Source organism: Symsagittifera roscoffensis, chromosome 4 (assembly GCF_963678635.1).
Source record: "Symsagittifera roscoffensis chromosome 4, txSymRosc1.1, whole genome shotgun sequence".
Taxonomy (NCBI): domain Eukaryota; kingdom Metazoa; phylum Xenacoelomorpha; order Acoela; family Convolutidae; genus Symsagittifera; species Symsagittifera roscoffensis.
Window position 1 is genome coordinate 65,813,927 of NC_087065.1, and position 10,206 is coordinate 65,824,132.

The 10,206-nt window shown below is 45.5% G+C and overlaps 2 protein-coding genes across 2 annotated transcripts; both read right to left on the reverse strand.

The window, feature by feature from the left end:
• Positions 1 to 1,034: 1,034 nt before the first annotated feature.
• LOC134844996 (uncharacterized) lies at positions 1,035 to 1,367 on the reverse strand. The gene has a single exon (XM_063861825.1). The coding sequence runs from the start codon at positions 1,365 to 1,367 to the stop codon at positions 1,035 to 1,037; it is 333 nt and encodes a 110-aa protein (XP_063717895.1).
• A 2,576-nt stretch (positions 1,368 to 3,943) lies between these two features.
• Positions 3,944 to 4,276, reverse strand: LOC134844997 (uncharacterized). The gene has a single exon (XM_063861826.1). It carries the CDS (start codon positions 4,274 to 4,276, stop codon positions 3,944 to 3,946), a length of 333 nt encoding a protein of 110 aa, XP_063717896.1.
• Positions 4,277 to 10,206: the final 5,930 nt, after the last annotated feature.

Genomic DNA, 10,206 nt, shown 5'->3' on the forward strand with positions numbered 1-10,206 from the left:
TTCTAATGCTAAGGCTTGAAAATTAAACCTAATCAAAACTATTAGCTTTAAATACAGCTCTAACATTTGCTCAGATAGTACTTTTAATGCAAGTAAACCTCTATGACCGTTTCCGAAAAAATGTACTAGGGCATATACCTCTCTCGGATGCAATTTTGCCCTATTGGGATCATAGACCGGCAAGGAAAGCGAGAACACTCGTAAGTTTGTCAACTTTTTCTCATGCATCTGTTCCACCTCAGGTTCCTGATCTGTATCGTTGATCATTTCGATCTCCTGTGACACCACTTTTTCTTTCAGGCCCACTATCATATCCGCAAGGTCGCTCAAAGCAATCCCGTCTACAACAAAATCTTCGCCCTACGGGTTGTATTTCTTTTTCTCTTAGCCTGGCGCGTGTCCATGGAGAAGATAAAGTTAGGCTCTACTCCTTTATCAGTTTCAGTCTGCTCTGGGTAGTCCCAGTCTTCTTCGGCATATGGTAGGATTTCATCATCAACCTCCACTCGCTCGGTTAACTCCAGGTCAAGTGGCAGATCACAGTCATTTATCATCTCATTCCAGTCCTCATCATGCATTTCAACTTGAATACACCAGTCCTCCGGTGAGGAATTGTGCGGTTTGATATTTTCCTAATCAGCTGCCCGTCCAGTGCTCAGTTGATAAAAACGACCACCCTGAGGCATTTCAGTTTTTTGAAATGGACCACGCCATTTTTTCAGCAGTTTTTTTGGTTCTCTTCGGAGAAACGATTTCCTGGAGCACCCAGACAAAACTCCCTATTGAGTAGGCTTTTGCTTCAGCGGTCCTCTTGTCAAACCTCCTTTTCTGTCAGACTTGAGCCTGCTTCGTGTTCCTCCTGCATATATCATTGAGTTTCTGTTGCCTCCTGATCACATCACGCACGTACGTTTGTGGCGCTGTTCTCTTACACTAGTACTCAATGTAGAAGAACGTTAATGGGAGGGCCTTCTCGTGGCCTGTTAACATCATGTGCGGGCTTATTCTCGTGGTGGAGTGTTTTCGGTGCTATTTTAAGCGCCCATTATCTGCGGCAATTGCCTATCCCAGTCGTCCATGTATCGTGAGCAATAGACCCTCAACATGGAAACTAGTGTGCGATTTTGTCTTTCGACCAGGCCATTCGTTTGTGGATAAAAAGCGGTCGAGTGGGCCTGTGACACTTGCGACTTCTTCATATACTCCTTTGTGAGATCTCCTACGAATGCTTTGCCATTGTCTGACTGGAACGTGATCGGGCAGCCATTCCTTGCTATCCAAACATTTATCAAGTGATCACACGTCTCCTCCGCTGATGCTGTCGTGCAGGGAGCTGCCTCTGCGTATTTCGTGAAATGATCAATCATTACCAGCACTTAGTTATAGCCCGTGTCCGTCATGCATATTTTCTGATGATCAATTTGTATCACCTCATTGAATTCTGACGACTCTATCGATTGAATGGGAAATCTCAACTTCCTGGGATCCTTCGCTTGCTGACATGACAAGCATGCAGAAATCCATTTCTCACAGGCCTTATTCGAGCCAGACCATTCAAATTGCTTCTGTATCCGGTTATGCACCTTATCCACGCCTTGAAGACCCATCTGGTCGTGTGAACAGAACAGTCACTGAGTTTCATACAGCTGTGGTAGTACTATCGAATTGTATTTGTAAAGGACTTTGTCCTCTTCTTTGCGCTTGCAGGCCTGTCATTGTTCAAGAATAACAAATCCTTTCTCTTTAAATAAAATTGCTTTAGGATCTTATAGCTGTCTTCTTCCAAATCGCATTTGGCGGGTGCTCCGTTTTCTATCTCCGGAGCATCGGCTGATTATCTCCGGAGCATCGGCTGATTATCTCCGGAGCATCAGCGTCGTCCATCAATTTAACACACCATCATTTTTCAAAGGTGTCGCGTCTTGCTCTAAGGGTTCCCGATTGGTACGGACGACCGTAGCATGCGGGAGTGTTCTAGTTGGACGTTTCGACACTGCTTTTAACTCAAGCTCATCTGTGGCATCATCAACTACTGTGCCCTCCTCGTTGGAGGTATATCGGTCTCTGTCTGGGTCTTGATGCATTTCTCTATCCAGTCCGCGCTGCTTCCATTCTACTAGCAAAGATTGAATCGCGATTTCTGAGACATCGGATTTGGATGTAGTTTCTGACCCATTCTCCCAAAGCTGAGACAGCTGAGACTGCGAGCCATCACTTGAGCCGATGGGTTCTGCATCATCGTCCTCTGATTTGTTCATGATGTTTCTCGCTCTGAAGTCGACTCCCCGGACAACATTCTGTGCCTTGGTCGTTTCGACATTGTCTCCCCGAAAGTTCATGAATCCCCGGACAATGTTTCGTCTCCTGATGAAAAGTCCGAGCTCGGCTCGTACTCCTCATTCGTGCCTAAGAACTGAACTCTTCTCGTTACGCTGAATCTTAATTCAACGTTGACCTCTTGAGCAGTCTGAGTAGCGATCGATGGTTGACACTCCACATACGAGGTCCTGAGAATGACATTTTTTGGTATCGAATTCACTAGATGGCTCACTTTTGATCGGCAATCCAGTTCAACGACCCGACTCCGAATGGCTACCGGTCTCTTCTACGTTCTTTCAGTGATGGTCAACAACTGCATGGTCTCCATCTATTCATGATCATGCCTTTCAACTTCTCTGTCAAGCAGGTCACGGAGTTTCCGCATGACATTCGGTGCTACGTTCACATCTGGATTAGTCCAGTCCACAATTACATAACCATCACACAATCATAACCACACAATAATCACAAAATATCTATACCATACATCAACACTACTATACAAAACCTGGTACCTATTTATTATCTTAAATTCTAATGCTAAGGCTTGAAAATTAAACCTAATCAAAACTATTAGCTTTAAATACAGCTCTAACATTTGCTCAGATAGTACTTTTAATGCAAGTAAACCTCTATGACCGTTTCCGAAAAAATGTACTAGGGCATATACCTCTCTCGGATGCAATTTTGCCCTATTGGGATCATAGACCGGCAAGGAGAGCGAGAACACTCGTAAGTTTGTCAACTTTTTCTCATGCATCTGTTCCACCTCAGGTTCCTGATCTGTATCGTTGATCATTTCGATCTCCTGTGACACCACTTTTTCTTTCAGGCCCACTATCATATCCGCAAGGTCGCTCAAAGCAATCCCGTCTACAACAAAATCTTCGCCCTACGGGTTGTATTTCTTTTTCTCTTAGCCTGGCGCGTGTCCCTGGAGAAGATAAAGTTAGGCTCTACTCCTTTATCAGTTTCAGTCTGCTCTGGGTAGTCCCAGTCTTCTTCGGCATATGGTAGGATTTCATCATCAACCTCCACTCGCTCGGTTAACTCCAGGTCAAGTGGCAGATCACAGTCATTTATCATCTCATTCCCGTCGTTTTTGTCGCGTGTGCGTCTCATTCACTTCGCAGGCCGGGTCAACTATCAAGTAGTCCTCATCATGCATTTCAACTTGAATACACCAGTCCTCCGGTGAGGAATTGTGCGGTTTGATATTTTCCTAATCAGCTGCCCGTCCAGTGCTCAGTTGATAAAAACGACCACCCTGAGGCATTTCAGTTTTTTGAAATGGACCACGCCATTTTTTCAGCAGTTTTTTTGGTTCTCTTCGGAGAAACGATTTCCTGGAGCACCCAGACAAAACTCCCTATTGAGTAGGCTTTTGCTTCAGCGGTCCTCTTGTCAAACCTCCTTTTCTGTCAGACTTGAGCCTGCTTCGTGTTCCTCCTGCATATATCATTGAGTTTCTGTTGCCTCCTGATCACATCACGCACGTACGTTTGTGGCGCTGTTCTCTTACACTAGTACTCAATGTAGAAGAACGTTAATGGGAGGGCCTTCTCGTGGCCTGTTAACATCATGTGCGGGCTTATTCTCGTGGTGGAGTGTTTTCGGTGCTATTTTAAGCGCCCATTATCTGCGGCAATTGCCTATCCCAGTCGTCCATGTATCGTGAGCAATAGACCCTCAACATGGAAACTAGTGTGCGATTTTGTCTTTCGACCAGGCCATTCGTTTGTGGATAAAAAGCGGTCGAGTGGGCCTGTGACACTTGCGACTTCTTCATATACTCCTTTGTGAGATCTCCTACGAATGCTTTGCCATTGTCTGACTGGAACGTGATCGGGCAGCCATTCCTTGCTATCCAAACATTTATCAAGTGATCACACGTCTCCTCCGCTGATGCTGTCGTGCAGGGAGCTGCCTCTGCGTATTTCGTGAAATGATCAATCATTACCAGCACTTAGTTATAGCCCGTGTCCGTCATGCATATTTTCTGATGATCAATTTGTATCACCTCATTGAATTCTGACGACTCTATCGATTGAATGGGAAATCTCAACTTCCTGGGATCCTTCGCTTGCTGACATGACAAGCATGCAGAAATCCATTTCTCACAGGCCTTATTCGAGCCAGACCATTCAAATTGCTTCTGTATCCGGTTATGCACCTTATCCACGCCTTGAAGACCCATCTGGTCGTGTGAACAGAACAGTCACTGAGTTTCATACAGCTGTGGTAGTACTATCGAATTGTATTTGTAAAGGACTTTGTCCTCTTCTTTGCGCTTGCAGGCCTGTCATTGTTCAAGAATAACAAATCCTTTCTCTTTAAATAAAATTGCTTTAGGATCTTATAGCTGTCTTCTTCCAAATCGCATTTGGCGGGTGCTCCGTTTTCTATCTCCGGAGCATCGGCTGATTATCTCCGGAGCATCGGCTGATTATCTCCGGAGCATCAGCGTCGTCCATCAATTTAACACACCATCATTTTTCAAAGGTGTCGCGTCTTGCTCTAAGGGTTCCCGATTGGTACGGACGACCGTAGCATGCGGGAGTGTTCTAGTTGGACGTTTCGACACTGCTTTTAACTCAAGCTCATCTGTGGCATCATCAACTACTGTGCCCTCCTCGTTGGAGGTATATCGGTCTCTGTCTGGGTCTTGATGCATTTCTCTATCCAGTCCGCGCTGCTTCCATTCTACTAGCAAAGATTGAATCGCGATTTCTGAGACATCGGATTTGGATGTAGTTTCTGACCCATTCTCCCAAAGCTGAGACAGCTGAGACTGCGAGCCATCACTTGAGCCGATGGGTTCTGCATCATCGTCCTCTGATTTGTTCATGATCTTTCTCGCTCTGAAGTCGACTCCCCGGACAACATTCTGTGCCTTGGTCGTTTCGACATTGTCTCCCCGAAAGTGCATGAATCCCCGGACAATGTTTCGTCTCCTGATGAAAAGTCCGAGCTCGGCTCGTACTCCTCATTCGTGCCTAAGAACTGAACTCTTCTCGTTACGCTGAATCTTAATTCAACGTTGACCTCTTGAGCAGTCTGAGTAGCGATCGATGGTTGACACTCCACATACGAGGTCCTGAGAATGACATTTTTTGGTATCGAATTCACTAGATGGCTCACTTTTGATCGGCAATCCAGTTCAACGACCCGACTCCGAATGGCTACCGGTCTCTTCTACGTTCTTTCAGTGATGGTCAACAACTGCATGGTCTCCATCTATTCATGATCATGCCTTTCAACTTCTCTGTCAAGCAGGTCACGGAGTTTCCGCATGACATTCGGTGCTACGTTCATCGTCTTGTTTAACAGTGCTAGGTAAGTATCTGAGGGATCAGTTATCATGTTTCTCGCGTTTGAAGGCGAGCTCATTTGTTGCGGGGCTGTCACCTCACTCGGTCTGTGAATCTCTTGAGCTTTAGTCTTGGTCGTCGTATCGGGGCTCATCATCGCCACAACATCTGACATCTAATGACAATTTGCTCACTCTCGCCTTGTAGAGCTCTTTCAGGTGTTTTATCTCATCCTTCTTGAAAGCGATCTGTAACTCGTCATACTTTCTCTTCCATTCGTCAGAATCTTTAGCTTTTTCTTTGCATTCATGAATCTTAGCGCATAATTCTTCCCAGTCTCCGTCAAAGAAGGTGAGAATGAACGAGATCAAAATACAGACGGCAGAAACCAATGAAACTCTCGAAAAAAGTGACAAAAACTGGGAAACTTTTTTCGAGAGTTTCACTAGTTTCCGCCTCTGTATTTCGATCTCGTTCATTCTCACCTTCTTTGACGGTGAAGCTGCACTTGGTAAGTCCACAGAACGCGATGGGGCCGGCCAATTGCGTGATTTTTTGATCCGAAGAGAGGCCGTGCTGAGGAATCCTGGCTCACGAGCTAAGTCATGCCCAGACATCTCTCCGCGTCTGCATCGCATGAGTCGATTTCTGCTCCGCTCAGCGGTACCGGTCTCGCCGAAAGCCAGCATTAACACTACGACTGTGGGGTGGTCCCCACGGTTTTCTCTTCCCATCGCGTCAAGGAGTGCGACGGTGAACATCGCCAGCTCGGGGTCTTCCAATCCAAAATTACAATCAATCAACCGCTGATACACCTCGTCCAGAGTTGTTCCTAGGCTCGCTGAGATAAAATTCATTAAGTCATTAGTGTCGCTCATGCATTCTCGTGTAGGTTTTGTCTCTTCGATTTCAGTGTAGGTTCAATAAAAAAGATATGATAAATCACGATCTAAAAGACAAGTCACGACTTAGAATAATCATACAAGGTATCTCGTCATAAAATCAAGACATCATTCTTTTCTTTTAAAAGCAGTCAGTTGAAATTCTCTTTCTGTTCTTAGTTTAAAAGATAGCACCAAGTTGGATTGTCCACCTGCGATCTTGTCAATTGTATTATAATTGAACGCTGTCACCTTTCACATCTGGATTAGTCCAGTCCACAATTACATAACCATCACACAATCATAACCACACAATAATCACAAAATATCTATACCATACATCAACACTACTATACAAAACCTCTGTGGCATCATCAACTACTGTGCCCTCCTCGTTGGAGGTATATCGGTCTCTGTCTGGGTCTTGATGCATTTCTCTATCCAGTCCGCGCTGCTTCCATTCTACTAGCAAAGGTTGAATCGCGATTTCTGAGACATCGGATTTGGATGTAGTTTCTGACCCATTCTCCCAAAGCTGAGACAGCTGAGACTGCGAGCCATCACTTGAGCCGATGGGTTCTGCATCATCGTCCTCTGATTTGTTCATGATGTTTCTCGCTCTGAAGTCGACTCCCCGGACAACATTCTGTGCCTTGGTCGTTTCGACATTGTCTCCCCGAAAGTGCATGAATCCCCGGAAAATGTTTCGTCTCCTGATGAAAAGTCCGAGCTCGGCTCGTACTCCTCATTCGTGCCTAAGAACTGAACTCTTCTCGTTACGCTGAATCTTAATTCAACGTTGACCTCTTGAGCAGTCTGAGTAGCGATCGATGGTTGACACTCCACATACGAGGTCCTGAGAATGACATTTTTTGGTATCGAATTCACTAGATGGCTCACTTTTGATCGGCAATCCAGTTCAACGACCCGACTCCGAATGGCTACCGGTCTCTTCTACGTTCTTTCAGTGATGGTCAACAACTGCATGGTCTCCATCTATTCATGATCATGCCTTTCAACTTCTCTGTCAAGCAGGTCACGGAGTTTCCGCATGACATTCGGTGCTACGTTCATCGTCTTGTTTAACAGTGCTATGCTGTTGATGCCTAGCCTGGTAAGTTCTTACTGCACCAGCTTAGAGTGAACTAGCATATCCAATGGAACCGGATCACCCTTTGCCAACACTTTTATCTCAGCAGCCGTTTCTGCAGGAAGTTCGAGGTGCCCTGGTATGAAATGCCCGGACTTATCAAGCCATCTGGTGAGTGCAGCTTGTCATAGGTGTCAGAATCCAGAAAGGAAAAGCCATCCTTAGTTTTTGCCTGGTTAGCATGCTTTTCTTCTAATCGCTCAAAGAATTCCGTCTTCATGTTGAGGCTGTCGGCATTCTGGTGCTTGTCACGTGTTCGATGATCTATAATCATGTGATAGCCATCCAGACGCACGATCCAGCGACCAATACAGCTTTGGTCCATCGAATAGGTCTTGAGCCAACCAAGAGCTCGATTGTCTACGCGCAGCTTGAATGAGGCACTCCCTAAGTAAGCCCTAAAATTTTCAACAAAGGTAATCACTGCGGACAACTCCGCTTTCGGTGCACCGTATTTCAATTCAGTGTCGCTTAGGACTTTACTCCCATAGGCTACTGTTGCGTTTGTTTCTAGCACCAACATCCCTTTCTCTGTCGGCATACCGAATACCGGAGCCTCGCAAAGTTCGCGCTTGATGTTCTCAAAAGAGACCTGAGCCTCGTCGGTCCAGCTGAATTTCTTACCCTTATTTCGCATCAACTGCTGCATAGGGTACATCTTATCAGCATACCCTTTGAAAATGTCTCGGTAGTAATTAGCAAATCCGATAAAAATCCTTAATTGAGTGTCAGTTTTCGGTGCCTTCCATGTCAGTACTGCTTCGGTCGCCTCAGAGTCTGGTCTGACTCCGTGTTTGTCTACGAGACGACCCAGATGCTTAATTGTGTCTCAAGATTTCGCACATGTAAGGTTTGCATTTCACTCCGGCCTGTTTCATGCAAGTAAAGACCTCGTCTAGTCTCTCTATATGGTGCTCCAGCGTGGGTGTCGCTCGCGATCACCACGTCATCAACGTAACACATTATGAGGTTGCCACTCTTTTTAGTCACATTCGTGAGTGCCTGAGCCATTAATCGTTGGAATGTGGCCGTCGCATGGCATAGTCCAAACGGCATTCTTTTCCACTGGAACAGTCCCAGCTCACACGCGAAGCCCTTTTTCTCTCAATCCTGTTTTCTGAAGGGCACTTGCCAGAACGCAGGATCCAAATCCAACGTAAATTACAAAAATACCTAAGTTGCCGACTGTCTTTTTTGCCATGACTACGCCGCAAGCTCACGGTGACTTAGACGGTTCAATCACGTCGTATTCCATTAACATCTCAATCTCTTTCCTTCATGCCTCCAAATTTATTGAGATTATTCTCCTAGCTCCCTCCCTGCGAGGTACTGAACCCTCTTCTATCTCTATTTAATGTTCTAGAAAATTGCAGCAACCTGTGTCAGCTTTATGCTATCAAAACATCCGAATTCCAATTCAACACTGAACTAAGAGAGTCTAGTTCCTTATCCGATATTTTACCTTTTTGGTGTTCTATCTCAGGTAGGACTGGTTTCTTTACTGCTAATTATATGTCTGTTGGTCTCTCGGACGCGAAATTCGAGCAACTCGACAGCCAATCATTTGTCTCTGATTTCAGGGAAAACAATTTCTTAAAAGAAGTCAAATCATTGATTCTTTTCAGTATACAATCTTGGTTAGCATGTAATGGATACACCGTTAATTTAAACGTCTTCAAGTTCTCGAAACTTTGATAGTCTGTGTTCAGAGGCCACGCATAGCTAAGCTTCTTTCCTCCTTTCATCATCACTGTTGTTGCCTGTGTGTTCAACAACACACTCACACTCAGTCCGCTCTGAGTGAGTGAGAAGCTTCTTCCTTAAAATAGCTGAGCTCTTAGTGTTTGGGTAGGGGACCAGACACTCCTGTCTGTTGTTACTCAGCTCATTCAAATGCCTCATCCTAAACGTCGCTTTTACAGCTTGATTTGGTTTTAACCTAACCTTCCGATCTAGAAAAGTTGGCGCTTTTGCTTGGTTAATCAGTATTTTTTTCTTAACCGTTTTCTTTTCATACTTCCTCTCTGGATCCTTGATCCTTATCAACCCGTCGTTGAGGTCGATTGTGACGTCGAATTTGCGCACGAATTCTCGACCTAGGATGAACTGGTCGTATTCGTCAAGATTTTCGACGACCAGAAATGCCTTCCTTCTAGCTGCAGCGAATTGAAGGGAGTCTTCCCAGCCACGTAGATGCGCCCTGGTTCGCCGCTGCCAGTCTGATATTAGTCGGAATCAGATCCGACCTATCGAAACCCATGTCAGTCCAGGTGCTTATGGGCATGACACTGACCACCGCTCCGGTGTCGAGCAGTCTTTTCACGGATCGTCGCACCTTAAGCTCTTGTCGACTGATGTAGATCCGGCATACTTGGTCCGTGGCATTGGTCACGTGAGCTTTCGTGTAAACATATATGCCGTCCACGTTCATCAGGATCGGGTATGGGCCATAGATTTCTATATAATGTCCTTCTACTCTCATTAGTCTCGGCCCACCTGTTGTGAGTAACGCTCTCACGGCCCTAGAATCCAAATTGGGTTCTCT